Source organism: Melanotaenia boesemani, chromosome 18, assembly GCF_017639745.1.
Source record: "Melanotaenia boesemani isolate fMelBoe1 chromosome 18, fMelBoe1.pri, whole genome shotgun sequence".
In the NCBI taxonomy this organism is placed as follows: domain Eukaryota; kingdom Metazoa; phylum Chordata; class Actinopteri; order Atheriniformes; family Melanotaeniidae; genus Melanotaenia; species Melanotaenia boesemani.
Genome location: NC_055699.1, coordinates 2786258 through 2806384, shown reverse-complemented (window position 1 = coordinate 2806384; position 20127 = coordinate 2786258). Strand labels below are relative to the sequence as shown.

Sequence of the window (20127 nt, the reverse complement as noted above, 5' to 3'; positions counted from 1 at the left end):
ATATAACCTTACATGCATGACTGGTTGACTTCTTTTGCAAGCATGTGGCCTTTTAGGCTTTCATGTGATAGCTGAGGAGTTTCTGGGTGAAACTAAACGCTAACAGATGACTTTACAGCTTCTGTGACACCAGGGCCAGAGGCTTAGTAGTCATACACACACATACACACACTGATTTCAGGAGCGAGTTCAGTTGTTTATGGAAGCCTGAGAATCTGTTTGCTCCTTCAGTCAAAAAAGAGCAAACGTGAACCACCCTGATTTCACCATCTGCAGCTTTGCTAATAAATCACCACCAAGTAAAAGAAAAGAGTTCAGTGTCTTTAACTTCATGTCTTGTTTGCTACAGTTCTCCTCTCTACACATTGGAAACAGGTAGCTGTTTATGTCTTTATGTAGCTGTCTGGAAGATTAGCGTGTTGGGGCTTTATGAGGCTGTGTGAACACTGAGCAGATCATTCAGGTCACACGTGATAAACTGCACATATGGGAAGATCTCTGATCACAGAAAGTAAGGAGCGTTACAACTTGAGACATGCCAGACATTTAATCATTATTATGTGTGCTCATTTTTAATAATATAAAGACATTATTAAGATATTTGAACCCTATTGGTGACAGAACGGTCTGCCAGCTGTGGGATCACACTGAGGCAGCATATAAAGTTTGACTGAAATTAATTTGGAAGACTCATGACATAAAAACTCCAAAAGTAGCATCAAGAATATTTGTAGGTTACTCCATATTTATAATTAAAGGAGAATGGGCTGACAAGTTATTTTGTGTCTGTGTGAATATACAAAAGCCTGCTGGATAATAAAAATCTCATGCGGGGTGTAGAGAAGAACAGCTCACATAAAACCAGTTGTTAAAACTCCCATTTAAACTTTGATGACCCCTAATGAAAGCTAATTCAACATCAGTCTTGCATCCGTGTGGTTTCTCAGCCTCTGGATGCTGTAATGTAATGACAAATCCAGGAATGTAAATAAAAAATGTTATAGTGTGCCATCAAAATGAATCAGAAGCTCAGAATTTTCAGAAAAAACCTGTACTGTTGTTTAAATTGTGTCTTTTATTATTTTATTTTATTTTATTTTTTTTTTGGTGGGGTGTGTTAAGTTTGACCAGCATCCCATTTAAGTTGAAATGTATGGAAGCCCGAAAGATTCATAATTAAATAAATAAATACAACATTTTGAAATAAATATCATTTTAATAAATAACAAGCAAATATTTAATATGACTATAAAATTGTAAAATGGGGCAGTATTAATGTGAAATATATTTCAATATTCTTTAATTTTCACTTTTTCAAAAATAAATGATTATTTTCACAATATCATACTTAATATAATAATGCCTTTTTTTAAATTTTCTCAAGATTTTATTAATTAATTTATTTAAAAGAAATTAAAAAAAAACTTTTTTTTTTTTTTGTTTAATTTTACAAAGTTGGTTTTTATTTTATAATGCTCTTTTCCAAAATGGTCTATTTATTTCACAATGTCGTTTTTCAGCAGAAAGATTTAATCTGTCAATCAAAGCAGACAAGGCGGAGCCAGTTAAGTGATTGGCTGCTCCTTTACCCAGGCATAAGCAGCAGCACTTGCTGTATCGATTCAAGCCATTCAAGCACGTAAACTGGATAACTAGTCTTGCTGAAAGCGCGACAAGTGGATGACGGGTTTGAAAAGCTATGGCTGCGGGAGAAAAGTCCGTTTCTGAGTTACTCAGAGAGGTCGCTTATCGGTTGGATGTCAATATAAGGCCTTTACCTCATTCTGAAATAGGATCACAGCAGCAGCAGCGTGTTTTTGATGATTTGGTTTCTGGACTAAGTTCACATAACAGTCCAGCATCAAGGCTACCAAATGCTAATGCTAGCGCAGGTGGCCACGCTCCACGAACCCCAGTACAAGGTAAGCAACCCTTGAAGGTATACATGCTTCTTTAGTTTTTGTGCATTGATCCGGTCTGACGGCTTAACACAATAACACACATAGATTCATTGTTTTTTTTCCCCCCCTTTTTTTAAACGTGATTGAAGTTCACATGAGTAACGCAATGTACATGGAAACTTGTTGAACATAATCAGACATTTAGTGTGGCAAACCATGGCTACCCAGCCTTCCTCTCTGGCAAAACCACCAAGTGACTGAAAATCCCTTTTGACTACTCACCTGTTGCAGGCAACATCAAGTGATTCACATCACCATAACAACCAAATGAAACAATCCCAAAATTCAGTGATCATTTCCCAAAACAGTACGGCTCCTACATTAATCTTTAAGCATAGTAAAGCAGACAACAACAACTAATCATGATCATGAAGTGATACCATCATTTTTTATTATGATTGCACTTTAATTCCATTTTTCTTTGGCACTTTGTAATTTTCTGTTTTTTCACGTTTTAAAGCAGAGGTCGCAAGATTGTTTGCCCCTTACAGAGCAAGGCCATCCTCAACACCTTCATCTCTGGCCTCCCAATCATCCAAGAAAGCCTGCCGCGTCACATACACACACACATTCTTCTGCTTATGTGATCACATGTCGGACACAGTACCAGCCAAAGCAGTTAAATATGAACTAACGGCAGCTGGACTTGGGGAAAAACGGATCTCATTTCGAGGTGATGTGACATGTCAGAGTTTAAGGAGAAAAGAAAATGTATAAATTTATAACATGAATATGTATTGATATTGTATAACTACATGTAATCTATTGTGCAGCAAGGGATGATGATCCACTAATCTTCAAGGCGACCATTGAGGATAACTATCCTCAGCTAAACGACACAGGAGGGTTTGAATTGCTGAGAATCTCAGGGACAACACGAAGCCGTAACCTGTGCTCAATCCCATGCCCAGACACTGGATATACAGTACGCTATCTCCGCAGCCCTTTGACTGGAATTGGACAAGCAGTAATCTATATAAGACCACTACAGAAGAGTATCTCTTTGGAAAATGTGAGTGATTTTTTACTAATAAATACAGAGAATATTTAAATAGGCAAATATACATAATGTTTTTATCATTATCAGAAACGTATATAAAGTATACATTCTTCTTCTTTTTTTTTTTTTTTTTTAGAGTTCCTGCACCCTCCAGCAACAAGGGCCACTCACAAAATGTCTGAGCTGTGACACAGAAATTCCATTAAATAAAATGAAAAACCACATCAGCAAATGCACAAGGTAGGGTATTGTGTTTTTATTTGTAGTTAACATTTTTCCCACAAAAATATTAATAGTAAATCCACTTTGTACATTGTTGATAGGTTTAAAATATTTGTTAATCCTCCTCACAGCTCACTGAATGGTGCAGAACCTCGGTTGGTTACTGAGACTCAGGCTAGGCAGGCTGATAATTCTACCGTAGGGATAGAGGTCCCATCCTGTAGCAGCAGCAATGCCTGGAACCTTTGCAGCAGTGCAGTGGAACAGGATGTTGTTATCTTGGCATCTACCACTGTCTCAACAAGAGCTGAGCAATCTTCACATGACATGGTAGAGCCTCAAGATGCAGCATCTCGTCGAGATGAAGAAAAATCAAGTGTAGGGGAAACACCAGGTAGTCAAAGCAGAGATAAACAGTTGAGGATATAAATGATTATATGGCTCAGAATTACATGAATTAGGGTAAAATTATTCTATTTGTTAATCCACCCTATCTAATCTAAGTTTGTGTTTCAGAGTGGAAATGTGAAGCTGATGGAACCAGAGCTGCATGGCTCTACAAGTCTAAATTACTTGCACAGCATGAGACTAAAAAGGCTGTTGTCCTGCGAATGGATTTGAGGGAAAGTATAATGGATCAAGAGAGATCACTTATCTCCTTTTACAAAGAGCCAAAGGTCGAGTGGGCAAGCCCTGTCTGCTGCAAACTGGAAGGTATTGCCATCATACTGGGGAAGTACTAGTTAAATATATGTCTACAAAGTTTGCTTGGTTAGTCTTTCTTAATTTATTTTTTGTCCCAGGAGATGCAGCTGTCGGGGAAGGGGTGAAGAGATTCTTCTTCTCAAAGACGATTTCTCTAGTACAGTTTGGTTTTCATTTGAACTTTGGTATGTAATTTACAATGACGAGAGAAAGTATAGTTAAGTGGAGCAGTGAATAAGTCAAATATAACGTTGCCATTTTCTGTTCAGGGAACACAGACATTACAAGATTGTTTGATGGAGAACCAGATCACTTGACACCATCTACCTCTCAAACTCTGCTGGAGAGTGACATGTTCTTAGTGGCAGGTAAAGTATTGTGTAGAAATGGAAAAGGCTCAGCGCTATTACTGTCACATTCTAATAACTAAAATTGTAAAGACAAAGTTGAAGCTATGCATCAATCTACTGTAGATAATCAGACAACATTTGAGGGAGAATTCTGTAAGATGTTTCCTAAACAGCCACGTTGCAAGCTTTGTTATTAACATTGTAATGACATGCTTAGTGAATTTTGGTGTTTGAATTTAGGAAGAATGATGGGCCATTCGTTCATTCATGGTGGACCATGTGTGTCTGGGATGAGTCCTGCAATCATTCATGTCCTTTTCGGTGGTTCACCTGAAACGGCTACAATTCAGATTGAGGATTGCCCCGATATTGATATCCGCAGCACTATTCAGCTGGTTTGGAATTTAGTTCCACTTATTTGTAATAAATGGAAAATGTTATTTCTTTAAATATTAAATTTACAATGGTGTGTTCTGTAGAATGGTATCACTGTTTATCACTCATTAATTAACTTTTTATTTATAAATAGCTTGACAGCAGTGCTGAATTAACAGAAAAGGAAAAAAGCAATGTTCTCGAGCTGGCACTTTCTTGGGACCTGCCAGGTGTCACACAAACCAATCGACGGTGGCTGTATGAACGTCTTTTATTCCATGCTGTGAGTTATGGTTTGTTCTAATCAGGAGCTTTTGTTGTTAAATCTGAAAGCAAAACCAAAATTACCAAAAAGATGAGTTGCTTCATATAGGTTAAAGACATTTGAGTATTTAAACATAAAAGTGTGTAGTAGAGCACTCTGTAAACTGAAGAATTTTTCGGTCCCACCATTTCAGGTCATGACTCGAACAAGTCGCCAGGTAAAGCAGCTGAGGAAAGGGCTCAAGGAGACCATGGTTTGGCCGCTTCTCACAGAGAGAGCTGACATTATTCCCCTGTTCTTACCAAGGGAATCAGAGACTGCTCCCACTGGTGAGGTAAAGTGCAACCTTACCCCTTTTTCAAATCTGAAGAAAGCACAAAGCTTAAAAAGTAATATAAATATGAAGATTGCCACAAGTATTGTGGTGTTTACAATGTTTTCCAAATTTCCCTGAGGACTCTCCAAGGGGATTAATAAAGTATTTCTATTCTATGCTATTCTAAGTATTACAGAACAATTTTAAATGTAAACCAGTTTGACATGCTTGGCGGACAAATCTAATAACAATCAAAAGAAAGATTTATCAGTACTGTACTGTTTCATGCAGTCTATCCTAGAAAAGATTGTGTGGCCTGTAATGGAAGACGATGAAGATGAGGAAGAATGCGCTGTTGAGGACCAGTGCAGAGTAACAGGGTACCTTCGGTCTTTCATTGAAAATGGTAAGTCTCTTACAGTTATATAACATCCAATACATTGTAACCGAGTACAATAATATAGGATGTTGTCAGAAACAACCTCTTTCTTGCAGCATCATGTGAACAACATAAGGCCCTTCTGAAATTCTGGACTGGATGGGAAGTCCTGCCCACAGAAATGACTGTAGAAGTGGTGAATGGCAAAGGTCTTCCTAAGTCTTCCACCTGTTTCGAGGTCCTGCGTCTTCCTGCACATTACCAGAACTATGAGTCATTTTGTGTGGATATGCAGGCATGTCTCAAATCCTCTGACTCAGGTTTTGGCCTGGTTTAGGACTGATATAAACTGCAATGGAGTTGTTTGTTGTTCCTTTACTGCACTATGTGTGAGTTCCAGTTAATTATACAGACAGGGAAAATACAGATACACCTACATGAAGGTTTCAGTAATGTGAAGTGACATGAAGTCATTTTTCCATTCATTTGGGTCTAGAAATCATATTACACAATCCTGATGTTGTCATTTAAGTCTTGGTTTAATAACTTGTCTAATACATTAACAAAGAATAGATATTTCTCAATTTTACATAACATCTTCTCGGCTTTTTTAGGTGATTATTTTCCTTCCATTTCGAGTTAAATTGAGAATTAAACACGCTCAATGGGCTATTAGACTTTTGGACCCCTCTGTATTTCTATTTTTTTTTGTTAATATTTGCTTCATACAGATGCAATACAGACTTGTAGAGTAAAATTAAGGAATAATCATAGTGCATGCATTCTAATAAATCTGTGTTGTTACATGTGTACAAATTTATGTACAGAGCTGGCACAGAGGTTTGTATCTGAAAACATTTGCTAGGTTGCCACAGTTGTTCCAGTGGTAAAAAAAGGATTTAAGTTTGAGAATCTGTTACAAGAGCACACAGATGTAAACACAGTGTGTGACAGCAGCAGTTATTGTACTGTTTGTCTGTCATTCAGAAATTAATAAAGGAGACACACTACATGGTCATATTCAGTGTCTTTATTACTGTGACGTAGCTGAATGAAAGTTAAGTTCCCACAGATTAGCAATCGGACTACTAGAGGAAGGATGACTTATATCAGACAATGAGTATATATTTTACAAAGTAACTACATGAGTAATGACAAAGTGATGCATCTTGCACTCTCAGTTCAAAAGTTGCTATGAAACAAATGTTTGAGTGCATGAACAGTTTGAATGTAAACTTGCAAAGCCTGGCTGAGTGGAACATTGGTGTGTGGTAATTCTGCAAGTTCTTGTTGACTGAATAAACGGGGGAGCTGGATCTCAGGAATGGTAATCTCAGTTGATGGGTGGTGACTATGTGGTCCTGTCCAGTCGATGCCGTAGTCGTCAGGAACCTGAAAAAGAATTCAAAATGTTTTGCACAGTAGCTGTGTCACTGTCCTCTCCTGCTGAGCCAACAGGTGCACATGTAGGTAATAACAGGTAGTAAGAACTTTATTTAGTGTTTGACCCAGCAGAAGTAGACTTGTGTCCCATCTACATGGTAAAATGTTGTAAGCAATAACAAATTTTGATTAGATCAATGTGTACCTGTGAAAAGTCATGTCCCTCCTTTCTGTACAGCGACCAGAGTTGAAGGGGTGAACAGTTGTTTTCTGTTCTCAGTCCATGCTGATTCCAAGCTTCTTTGAATGCCTGAAGATGATGCTGAATGTGATGCAAAAAGCATCTGTGCAGTGCAAACAGGTCAATTTCTTCTCCAGGATTAAGTAGTCCCTGAATCTCCAGCTGAGTGAACATTGTGTAGAAAAGGTCAAGGACGTTTTCATACACATCCCTCCACAGGCGTTCAATTCTGTAAAGATACACACAGTGAGAGAAATAGTTTATTTTAATTTGTTATTGTTCTCGGGTCATTTTCAACAGTCAAGATTCCATACCGCTGGTTGTGCACACTTCTGCCTGTAATGTGAGAGTTCCTGTTCTCCCCCATCGTCTGAACCATGAAATGAGCCACCTTCACATTTTCACCCCCTTTGTCTGACCTGAGGTTGGGGCAAGAGGAGGTCTGATATGACTATAAACAGTAAAATCAGACAGTAAAATTCTGCTGGTATCTACAGTCTGGAAGAGTCCAGTAGAGGAATGTCAAGATATTATACGTCTTTGACTACATACCTAACTCGTGATGGTATGCCATATTGCCTGACAGCTGACAAGAACCCATCAAACACAGTTGTGGCTTTGTTGTTAGTGGCAGCATTAAGGTAGACAATTAACCTGGAAAAACCATCTATTCCTCCATGGACAACAAATCTCCATCTGGTTAAAAGAAGAGAAAGATCCCTGTCATCTCTAGAGAGTTATTAGATTTTTTTCATGCAACTTCAAAGAATTATAATAGAAGGGGGGACTTCTATTCTAAGGACTTCTAAGGGGGGAAAAGTTACAAGTTCAAATGTGCATGTGTATTACATGACAAGAATGCTACTGCAATAACGGAATATAAGTGCTAAATTAATTACTTTAAAAGATCAAATAATCTAGATCTGCATGTTGTAGGGACTGGTTGTCTGTCTCTTTGTTGGTCCTGTAATAAACTTGTTTCCTGTCCATAACCTGCCTCTCACCTACTAATTGCTGGGATAGGCTCCAGACCCCCACAACCCTGAATTGGACTAAGCAGTAAAGAAGATGGATAGATGGGTGGTGTATGTGGGGTTATAGTATGAATGTCAGATTCTCTACAGCGTACATGAGAAAGTGCTAAGAATTTGACACATGGATGATAGTACATGGAATTAAAAAATGTGCATTTGTAAAAGTAATAGAAAATATTGACCGAATTAGCTTATGATTTCCATCTATATGCCAGAGGTAATTTGGTGCTGGCACACTGTACTGACGGCGTCTGGCAGTCTGAATAGACAAGCGTCGCATCATGACCCCCTCTGGATTCACACGTCTCATGGACTCTACCAGTCGAGATCCTGATGAGACAATTTCAGTTATATTCACTGTCATGATGTTGTGACTTCACAGTTGGTTTACAGAGATAATGGAATAGTAAAATCTAGTACTAACAGGTTCAACAACCTTTACGAAAATAAATAAATATAAATATAGATAGAGAGAGAGAGAGAGAGAGAGAGAGAGAGAGAGAGAGAGAGAGAGAGAGAGAGAGAGAGTTTGGATATCCAAACAGTATCCCCTTACTTTGAATGTGTATTCTTCTGGATCGTAGATGTCCCAACATCATTCTCCAGCCAGCATTTGGGTGACAATGCTGAATATCCAGCACTATGGCATCCAATTCTGCATCTCCAACAGAAGAATACCTATCAGATTTCCTGCATATCAAAACAGATGATAATGTTACAGAATGCATGAACTAAATATACTATGTCTAACACAAAATTCGGAAAGCCTGGAAAAACGTTTTCAGCTAGTAATGAAATGAATTTGCTGTTTGCCATGTTCTTTGTGGCAATCAACAACTTAAGAGAGTTGCATTATTGTCAGTTCTGGTACATGCATGGTACATACAGCAGAATGAAAGCTGCGTTACTCTCAGACTCATGGGGCAAAACACTCCTAATATTATAAAGTTCAAGTGCACGATGATAGCGCCGTTTAAGAGTGGCAGTGCAGTTAGCGGCTTAATGCAATAATAATAATAATAATTATAATGCAATATGTAAGATAATTCTGTGGCAGTTTAAAAATGCACAGTTTATCTATTAAAGAGGTTCTTGCAGCTCGCATTTTACATTTCGTGCCACACACATTTACATAGCTCGTGCTACTTGAGAAAACAGATCATAAAAAGTAATCATCATTTTATATATTGACAGCAACAACTGTACAGACTGTTGTGAAAATACAACAGTGAGCTAAATTTCACTGCATTTCCATAAAAATACTAAAAGTAACTTACCGTAAACCTTCTTCCACCATTCTCCTCCGAACAGTGCTGGGCGACACAGCAAACATTTCAGCAATACTCCGGATGGTTATCCCAGAGAGCACCAAAGTCCCGAGAGTCTCACGCGGAATTTCAAGTCGTGGACGGCCAGCACTTAAAGACAGTTCTTCCTGTGCATATTCTATATGCACCCGGTGCTCAATTTCTCTCAAACTGTCAAAAATATTGTCATCGATGTTAGCATCCTGTATAGCAATTACCATCCCGAGTATTTCGAAAATATCATCTAAACGAGTCAAAACAGCATCTCCTGACAGATTCTCACGCTCTATTTGATCAGCTAGAGTCAGCAAAGCTGCAGAAACTCTGCTGGAGTCGGTCATATCTACTGTCTGCTGACTCTGCATGTTGGAGTTTGTCTCCCAAGAAACGGCCATGACCGGTGTCTAGGAAAAAGAATCGATCTCAGAGCATCAAGCACAGGTCCAACCCACTAGCTTTGATTGACAGCTGAAGTCATTCTGCTGAAAAACAAAATTGTGAAATAAATAGACCATTGTGGGAAAGGGCATTATGAAATAAAAACTGAATTTGTAAAACAAAAGTTTAATAAAAATCTTAAGAAATTAAATAAAAGGGATTATTTTAAAAAGTATGATATTGTGAAAATAATTATTTAATAATAAAAAAGGTGGAAATGAAAGAATAATGAAATATATTTCACAATATTACTACCCCATTTTACAATTTCATGGTCATATTATATATTTGTCTGTTATTTATTAAAATGATATTTATTTAAAATGTTGTATTTATTGATTTAATTATTAATCTTTTGTGCCTATTTATTTCAAAATGTTGTATTTATTTATTTAATTATGAATCTTTCGGGCTTCCATAGTGTTGGACCGAAGCGTTTACGTCCCTGAAAGCCTTTCTTTTGAAGACGGTCGAGTTTTTCCGTCTGGGCGCTTTGTTCACAGCAAAACCGCCAACAACGGTAAACTCTCTCAAATACGTGATTTTAATTTGCCCCTGGGATTTCGTCATCACAGGAGGCTATTTGAATAAGCCAGCCCCTCTTCCACGCTTAAAGCATGCCTTTAGGAATGATATAAAGATATGATGATATGAAGTCATACTTTTACTGCTAACGCTAATGCTTGTAAGTCATGTTAACCATCTGGCTTGCTTTGGTCGTTGATACAAAATAAAAGTGTTTGCTACCGTAAGCTGTTTTACTGAGCCGTAGCCATTTCTTTTCAAATTTAAATTTAATTTGTGTCTGAAAGCCTATTCGTCTAAAGCCGTGATTAACGAAGTGTACCTGAAAGCCCCATCACGTGAACTGTGCCTGAAGAGTGCATGCAGGGCACCTCCGTTGTGACATGCGGGTATTATGAGAGCAGACACGGAGGAAAACCGTTCTTTGTTTGTGTGCGTTTTATGAACAACAAGTAAGTTGTATGTTACATGTTTTGGACTTTACATGACTATTTGTAATGCTATTTGTTAACTTTACTTTAGTCTTTTCCCTAAATTTCTTATTGATTAATAAGAGGCTGTATCTTGCTAGCTTGTGAAACGTGCTCACTGTGTACAATGTGTAGCTTGCTAAAGTAAGCTAATCCCTATTTGTTGTGTATTTGTACACATTTAGTGTATAACTGTTTATATTTACCGTGTTCACTAGCTTGAAAACTGCACTCCTGTAGTAGTTATGTTTGTTGATTAATGAAGAATTATAGGGTGATTTGAGGAGGCATTTCTTGTAGTAATGCCAGTTCTGTATTGTTTCAAAGCAATTTATCATCAGTCACACAAGTTATTCACATTATTAACAAGTGTTATTACTTGCTCATTTGTTTATTAGCTAACAATATTCTAATTGTATTATCCTGTTTATCTTTCTGTTTAGACCACACACACATACACGCTCATCAACAAGCAGTCTTATACTTAAGCATCTAACCTGCCAGAACCAACCTGTATCTGCTGCAATTGATGACCAGAATAATAAAGCTGATGAAGGATTCTCTGGCCGGAATCTGTCCATTGTGTTCTCATCCCAAAGTGAATCATTAATCCATATTTTACATTGGTCCTTCGAGCCGGATTGGGATTCTACAGACACTATGGAGTCAGCATCTGATAATGTGCAGGACCAGACGTCAGTCCGACCTAAGAGAGATCATCGTCCACCCCAGCATTTGGCCTCCTATGATGTCACGCTCCTTCCCTCTCAACAGCCTGTTGCCCAAGCCTCCTCAACTCCTGTAGGACAACCCGGCCAGGTTCAACTAAGCAGCGCTAGGAGTCTGGCTAGTCACTGGTCATCTGTACGTTCACGACGGTCCTCTCAGTCATCATACGGACCTCACCTGTTTAAGAGTACATCTGATGTCCAAGCAGCTGCGCTGGAAGAACAGATAAAGGGGTTGGAGCTCGCTGAGCTACAACAGGAGATAGAGGAGGAAAGGAAAGCAGACTTGGAAGCTGCAGCATTGGATGCACAAGCCAGAGAAGGACAGCGGTTACAGGAGGAAGCTCATCTGGCTAAAGAGAGAATGGCTAGAGAAATGACACGCCGGAGACGCTTGAAGAAGCTAGAGAAGGAGGTACACATTGCCGGTCTAGTTAAATCTTACCTATCCGAGGCAGATGAGGGTGACGCCTTGTCAACAGTGTCAGCTCCCGCCACATTTTCTCGTACGGAACTATTACAACATCATGAGCCATCTGTCCTCACTCAGCATCCACCAGTGCAACTGTCGAATCCCAGTCAGGCTCATGCATCCCCTCCGCCTCCTGCATCTTCAGCTCAGGTATTAGCACCACATGCTAATCCAGTCAGAAGTGTCCCGAACAGTGCTCCTGGTACTGCAGCACTTACAACAGCCCCAGTTTTAATCCTACCACCTACACCTGTCTTGGCTACAAGTCAAATGGTCCCTACTCTTCCCTCATCCATGATAACCATACAGGCAACTGGAACGCAACCGACTGCAGGATCCGCTGCCACCAACACTCTTCATTACTCAAGGGTCCCGGACCCAGGCACAGACCTCCGTGTCCCCCCACAGCCAGCTACTGTTGCTCAGCCACCTCCAGCAGGACAGTACATTCCCCCCAGTGTGCCAGCTACAGTCCAGGTACCGGTAACACCACCCTGGCCCTATCCTGGCCTGGAGACTCTGATTGCCACATCTTATGGCATCCCCAAACCGACGCTCCCTTTCTTTGAGAGTGGTAAAGAAAGCGACTTTGCGCTTCTGAAAATGGCGCTCGACAACTTGATGAACAGCCACCCTCATCTTAGCGAGCACTATAAATACCAAGTTCTCCTGGGTCAGCTTAAACTCCGGAGTGCTCTGCAACTGGCCAAATCATACATGTATGACCCAGCACCCTACACAGCTGCGTTGGGAGCTCTGCAGGACAAATATGGTCAACCTAGACAACTGGTGCAAAGTGAATTGGGAGCAATACTTAATTCACCGGCCATCAAGTCAGGAGATGCTGAAGCATTTGATTCCTTTGCCTTGTCTGTTCAGTCACTAGTTGGCATGCTGAGAACCTTGGAGGGACCTGTTGGCTTTGAGCTGAAGTGTGGCTCCCACGTTGACCGTCTCCTTAGCGAAATGTCTCCTGCTCACAGAGATGGATTTGTGGAATATTGTCTGGTCCGTGGCATTCTTCAGCCAGGTACTGAGCTTACTTACACCCTGCCCGACCTTGCGGCATGGCTTCAGATGAAAGCTCAAGCCAAGCGACTTGCCAGCCGAGCTACTCTCTACTACGACCCCACAGGGCCTTCCCTGTCTAAAAGAGAGCAGCGTAATTCAAAACCTAAGGATAAGACGGCATCGGTCTTCCTCTGCTCGGGGGAGATGGCCACCAGCAAGGAGCCCACTCCGCCTAAATCTCAACCATTCAAACCCAGTCCATATTGTCCGTTCTGCAACAATAAGGAGCATTATCTCAATGCATGCCCAAGCTTTAAGGAACTGACAACTGGAGATATTAAGAAATGGATTCAGGAAGGTGACCGATGTTGGAGATGTGGACGTGGACATAAGGCTACTGCCTGCACGCTGAAACGTCCATGCAAGAAATGCAAAGAGAAACATCTCACAATTCTGCATGATGCAATCCAAGAGTCAGCTCATCGAGTGCTAATGGTGAATGACAGGAAGCCCACTGTCTACATTGAACATCCCCGGAGCCCTCAGAGGGTATTGCTGAAGATTGTAAAGGTGCTCCTGCATCAGGGAGATTGTGCTCTGGAAACCTTCGCAGTGCTCGATGATGGTTCAGAGAGGACAATTATCCTGCCACAAGCAGTAGAACGTTTACAACTTGCCCAGCAGCCAGAAACGCTTCACCTGAGAACCGTACAGCAAGAGATTAAGGAGCTGAGAGGTTCGTCAGTCAGTCTGCATGTGTCATCTATCTTCAAGCCGAACAAGAAGTATTGGATTGAACATGCCTTCACTGCAGACGGCCTGAGTTTTACTGAACACACGTATCCAGTGGCAGCTCTCCAGAAACGGTATGAGCATCTCAAAGGACTTCCTTTGCCGCCGATCCACAGAGCTCAACCACTTCTCCTCATTGGCTCAGATATGCCGCACCTCCTCACTCCGACTCAGCCGGTTAAAGCAGGACTATCAGGTGGTCCAGTAGCCATTTGTACAAGGCTAGGTTGGTCTCTACAAGGTCCTACGGACATCATTCCAGCTTCCTCTCACCAGCCTTCCTGTCTGCACATCGCCACTGAGTCTTCATACACGGAGCTTCTAAAGAATGTGGAACGCCTTTGGCACATCGACACACTTCCATATGTTAGTGAGAAAACTGCATCTCGTTCTAAGCAAGACCAGCAGGCGCTGACACTTCTTCAGTCAGCTTCCGAACTTGTCACTGTCGATGGAGTCCAACGCTACGCAACTCCACTCTTACGTCGCCAACCAGTCGTCACACTACAGGCTCAGCAAGATGCAGTGTTACCCAATCTACGCAGCACTGAACGCAGATTGGTTAAGGACAGTACTCGAGCAGCTTCGTACAGCAAGGAGATTGACAAACTCGTCCAGTCTGACTACGTTACTGAAATCTCTGCAGAGGAGGCATCAGAATCAGCAGAGTCGTGGTTTGTACCTCATCATATGGTACACCACAACGGAAAGAACAGAGTAGTCTTCAACTGTTCATTCTCCTTCAACGGTCTCTCCCTCAATGACCAGCTCCTGCCTGGACCCACCTTAGGTCCAACCATGATTGGAGTTCTGATGCGTTTCCGCTGTCATGCTGTGGCCATAAGTGGCGATATCAAGTCTATGTTCCACCAGATCCGCTTACTGCCAAATGACAAACCACTACTTCGATTTCTGTGGCGGGACATACAGAGGACATCAGCACCACGCATCTTCCAGTGGGAAGTGTTACCGTTTGGAACGACGTGCAGCCCCTGCTGCGCTGTTTATGCGCTGCAGCAGCACGTCAGGGACCACGAACCACCAGACTCTCCGCACATCCGGGTGGTTGAGAACTCGTTCTATGTCGACAATTGCCTCCACAGTGTGAGTAAAGCTGAAGATGCTAAGGCCCTGATCGACAATCTACGAGCTCTTCTAAGTAAGGGAGGCTTTGATATCCGGCAGTGGGCTTGCAATGTGCCGGAAGTAGTCGAACACTTACCTCCGGAGGCACAGTCAGCTAGCAGTGAGCTATGGCTATCCAAAGCTAGTGACAACCTCAATGAGCCCACACTTGGACTATGCTGGGACTGTTTGACTGACACCTTAAGCTACAAGCCTAGCCATCCTGAACCAGCAGATGCCACTCTCCGACATGTTTACAGTGTTCTGGCAAAACTCTATGACCCTTTGGGCTACATTGTTCCTTTCACGACGAGATGCAAAGTGTTGATCCAGGACATGTGGAAGTCCAACATTGGCTGGGATGATAAGATCCACCCTGCTGAGCTTCTGGAAAAATGGATGAGCTGGGTGCAGGAAATTCCCATTCTGCAACACCTCACGCTGCCTCGTTCTTACACACCAGCCGCAGTTAACAGCGCCACGGCAACCAGTCGTATCCACATATTCTGCGATGCCTCGGAACGAGCGTACGGGTCAGTTGCTTACCTGCAGACAGTAGATGACAACCAGCATGTCTATGTCGCCTTTGTGATTGCCAGATCCAGAGTGGCGCCGCGAAAGCAGCTGTCTATCCCACGCTTGGAGCTCAGTGCCGCACTAACAGGCGCACAACTGGCCAAAGTAATCGAGACCGAGCTTGAAATACCTCCAGAGCTCATTATTCTTTGGTCAGACTCCACAACCGTGTTACACTGGATTAAGTCAGAATCCAGCCGCTTCAAAGTGTTTGTGGGGACACGTGTTGGGGAAATCCAGAACCTGACCGATCCCACACAATGGAGATATGTTGACACGCTGAGCAATCCAGCGGACGATATTACACGCGGGCTTTCTCTACAGGACATGGTCCGTGATCATCGCTGGAACAAAGGTCCACCTTTCCTCTACCTGCCTGATAGGGAGTGGCCCGCTATTCCCACATCTGACACTGAGCCAGACATCGCAGAATTAAGAAAGTCTGCTTTCGTTGGAGCCACTTCCTGCTCCTTTCCAAGTCATCTGCCTGACCCCGGCACTTTCTCCACCTGGAAAGACCTTCTGCGGGAGACAGCTCGCTCCCTTCACGGGGCGGCTGATGACAATGCTACACTGACCAATTCAGCGGCTGACCATCTGCAAGCAGAGAAACTGATGTTACAGAGGGTTCAGAATGACTGTTTTGCTGAAGAACAGAGAGCTCTCATGGCTGGACATGCTCTACCTTCAGACAGTCGGCTTCTATCCCTGTCACCAGAATATGATGGAGCCACAAAGCTACTCAGAGTTGGTGGAAGGTTGCGGCATGCTGAAGGACTAGCTCTGGACACCATCCACCCTGTCATCCTAGACCCAAGCCACCCGGTGACAAAGCTTATTATAAAAGACATTGATGAGTCGCTACTGCACCCTGGGCCAGAAAGAGTCCTTGCTGAGCTCAGACGCCGGTTTTGGGTCCTGCGGGGCAGAGAGGCCATTCGGAAACACCAGCATTCATGTCTGGAGTGTCAACGATGGAAAGCAAAACCTGCTATACCAAAGATGGCCGATTACCCCCCTGCTCGACTTCGGCGCCATAAGCCACCGTTTTATTCAACCGGAGTCGACTGCTTTGGACCTTTCCAAGTGAGGATTGGTCGCCGCACTGAGAAAAGGTGGGGCATCATCTATAAGTGCATGACAACTCGCTCAGTGCATCTGGAACTGCTGGAGAGCCTTGACTCAGATGCTTTCCTGTTATCACTGAGAAGGTTCATCTCCAGACGTGGCAAACCTTACGAACTCCTTTTGGATAATGGCACCAACTTCGTTGGGGGAGAGAGGGAGTTGCGTGAGGCAGTTGCTGCCATGGCGCCTGAGTTGAGGGACCAACTTGCAGAGCAACAGATATCCTTTCAGTTTAATCCCCCAGGTGCACCGCACTTTGGGGGCACATGGGAAAGGGAAGTAAAATCCATTAAGACTGCTCTGCGTGTTGTGCTCAAAGACCAGACTGTTCCTGAACCGGTTCTGCTTACCACCCTGGTGGAGATCGAAGGCATAATGAATGCAAAACCTCTTGGCTACCTGTCTGCTGACGCCTCTGATCCAGACCCAGTCACGCCTAACCTCCTCCTAATGGGCCGTCATGACTCATCACTTCCTCAAGCAATCTATGACCCCAGTGATCTTGGAAGAAGGCGCTGGAGGCACAGCCAAGCCATCGCTGATCACTTCTGGTCATCGTTCACTAGTCATTATCTGCCAGCTCTGCAAGAGCGCAGCAAGTGGAAAACGGACCATGGTCAGACACCCTCAGCAGGTGATGTTGTCTTAATAGTGGATCCTCAACTCCCTCGAGCATCATGGCCTGTTGGCCGTATTTCTCAGACACATCCAGGACGAGACGGACGGGTCCGCACTGCGACTGTTCAAGTAAAGGACCGCACGTATGTTCGTCCTGTTGCCCGACTCATACTACTTCCAGCATTCGACGACGAGGATGAAGAAGAGCCCTCAAAATAGGCTTTCTGTGACTCTTTCAACTGCCATGCGGACAGTTGGGGGCGGCCTTGTCTGAAGGCCTATTCGTCTAAAGCCGTGATTAACGAAGTGTACCTGAAAGCCCCATCACGTGAACTGTGCCTGAAGAGTGCATGCAGGGCACCTCCGTTGTGACATGCGGGTATTATGAGAGCAGACACGGAGGAAAACCGTTCTTTGTTTGTGTGCGTTTTATGAACAACAAGTAAGTTGTATGTTACATGTTTTGGACTTTACATGACTATTTGTAATGCTATTTGTTAACTTTACTTTAGTCTTTTCCCTAAATTTCTTATTGATTAATAAGAGGCTGTATCTTGCTAGCTTGTGAAACGTGCTCACTGTGTACAATGTGTAGCTTGCTAAAGTAAGCTAATCCCTATTTGTTGTGTATTTGTACACATTTAGTGTATAACTGTTTATATTTACCGTGTTCACTAGCTTGAAAACTGCACTCCTGTAGTAGTTATGTTTGTTGATTAATGAAGAATTATAGGGTGATTTGAGGAGGCATTTCTTGTAGTAATGCCAGTTCTGTATTGTTTCAAAGCAATTTATCATCAGTCACACAAGTTATTCACATTATTAACAAGTGTTATTACTTGCTCATTTGTTTATTAGCTAACAATATTCTAATTGTATTATCCTGTTTATCTTTCTGTTTAGACCACACACACATACACGCTCATCAACAAGCAGTCTTATACTTAAGCATCTAACCTGCCAGAACCAACCTGTATCTGCTGCAATTGATGACCAGAATAATAAAGCTGATGAAGGATTCTCTGGCCGGAATCTGTCCATTGTGTTCTCATCCCAAAGTGAATCATTAATCCATATTTTACAATTTGCTTTATAAATGCTTTTAATGCCTGAAGCAACACAAAGTCCTTTACATAATGAAAACAGTTTATGCATATTAAAATAAAACAAGCATTCACACAACGAAGTATAACAGAGCAATTTAAAAAGATTCCAGTCTCTCTTTCACACAGTCATACACGAACACCACGCAAACACACAAAGTCCTCTCTGGACAAACTCTGTCCTATGGTGTCAACACCAGCTGGACAAAATCCTCCCAGTCCATGGCTCACGTGACAGCAACCTGTTAGATCCAAATCAGTCTGGCTATAGGCAAGGCCGCTCTACTGAAACTGCTCTCCTGTCAGTTACTGATTGCCTATGGCTTGCCAGATCTGCTGGTCAATCCTCAGTTCTTTGCTGGATCAATACTGCTGGACCTGTCTGCTGCCTTTGACACAGTCAACCATCAGATCCTCCTCGCCACACTCTCTGAGCTTGGCATCTCAGGATCCATTCTCTCGTGGTTTATGTTCTACTTTACAGGAAGATTCTTCAAAGTATCTTGGCAAGGGAAGTGTCCAGATCACATGGGCTGACAACAGGGGTGCCTCAGGGCTCGGTGCTTGGCCCTCTTTTCTTTTCACTATAGTCTTCCTCACTCGGTGCAGTCATTCGCTGTCATGGCTTCTTCTACCACTGCTATGCAGATGTCACTCAGATTTTCCTTTCCTTCCCACCTGACGACACACCCGTCTCAATGCTAACACCAGCATGCCTTGTTGATATTCACATGGATTAAGGATCACCACCTTCAGCTAAATCTGTCCAAGGCCGAGCTTATTGTCTGTCCAGCCATAAATAAGCGTACAGCTCGACTCTATCACACTTGTGCCTACGTCTTCGACCAGGAATCCTGGTATCATGGTAGACAACAAGCTGACCTTTAAGGTCCATGTCCAATAACCCAAACAGCTCCAGTCTATCTCCACTCCTTAATCCAGAGCTACACTCCTTCTGGACAGTTACGCTCCGCCAGTGCTCCCACCACAAAGTGGTGTAAAATCAATAGCTAGACTCTTCTCCTCTGTTATCCCCCGGTGGTGGAACGATGTACCAAACTCGATCCACAGAGTCCTTATCCACTTTTAAAAGCAAGCTAAAGACTCAGCAGTTTAAGGAGCATTTCTGAACTTAGCTTAACTTTTCTACTCATTGGAGTGAGTTAGAAAGATTTGTCCAGCTCTTTGGCACAACTCAGCACTGTATAAGCTGCGTGCACTTTGGCCCAAGATATTGTGTGATGAAATTGTGATCTTGTAATTAAACAAAGGACTATTATAGAAAGAGAAAGAAATAAAGGCACGGCCTCTAGCACTACACAACAACACCTGTAACCAACTGGACTCACAGCAGTCTGACTACCAGTTAATTAAGATGTCCCCTCCTGTTTGATTTCTTACTTGCGGCAGTGGCTCAGGCGGTAGAGCAGGTCGTCCAATGATCGGAAGGTCGGCGGTTCGATTCCCGCTCCCGCAGTCATCTGTCGTTGTGTCCTTGGGCAAGACACTTAACCCTCCTTGCCTCCAGTGTTGGCATCGCTGGTGTATGAATGTGTGGATGAATGTTCGGTGATGGTCGGAGAGGCCGTAGGCGCAGAATGGC

General features: G+C 42.5%; 2 protein-coding genes across 6 annotated transcripts; one reads left to right on the top strand and one right to left on the bottom strand.

The window, feature by feature from the left end:
• Positions 1–1583: 1583 nt before the first annotated feature.
• Positions 1584–6491, top strand: LOC121629366. 3 transcript variants are annotated; one of them, XM_041969090.1, is made up of 13 exons: positions 1584–1922; positions 2425–2634; positions 2735–2973; positions 3098–3201; positions 3315–3577; positions 3700–3897; positions 3987–4073; positions 4158–4256; positions 4479–4633; positions 4768–4896; positions 5072–5212; positions 5486–5600; positions 5690–6491. In XM_041969090.1, exons 1-13 carry the CDS (start codon positions 1700–1702, stop codon positions 5908–5910), a joined length of 2184 nt encoding a protein of 727 aa, XP_041825024.1. In that variant the 5' UTR covers positions 1584–1699; the 3' UTR covers positions 5911–6491. The 3 variants fall into 3 exon arrangements, 2 of the variants coding, with proteins under 2 accessions (XP_041825024.1, XP_041825023.1); XM_041969089.1 differs by having other exon boundaries at positions 2422–2634; XR_006008365.1 differs by lacking the exon at positions 5690–6491 and having other exon boundaries at positions 2422–2634; positions 4768–4906.
• Positions 6492–6509: 18 nt separating this feature from the next.
• Positions 6510–10122, bottom strand: LOC121629368. Of its 3 annotated transcripts, XM_041969091.1 has the most exons (7): positions 9509–10122; positions 8788–8921; positions 8414–8561; positions 7750–7893; positions 7512–7616; positions 7162–7426; positions 6512–6965 (listed from the first exon to the last, which is right to left on the bottom strand). In XM_041969091.1, exons 1-7 carry the CDS (start codon positions 9931–9933, stop codon positions 6756–6758), a joined length of 1431 nt encoding a protein of 476 aa, XP_041825025.1. In that variant the 5' UTR covers positions 9934–10122; the 3' UTR covers positions 6512–6755. The 3 variants fall into 3 exon arrangements, with proteins under 3 accessions (XP_041825026.1, XP_041825025.1, XP_041825027.1); XM_041969092.1 differs by lacking the exon at positions 7512–7616 and having other exon boundaries at positions 6510–6965; XM_041969093.1 differs by lacking the exons at positions 7512–7616; positions 7750–7893.
• Positions 10123–20127: the final 10005 nt, after the last annotated feature.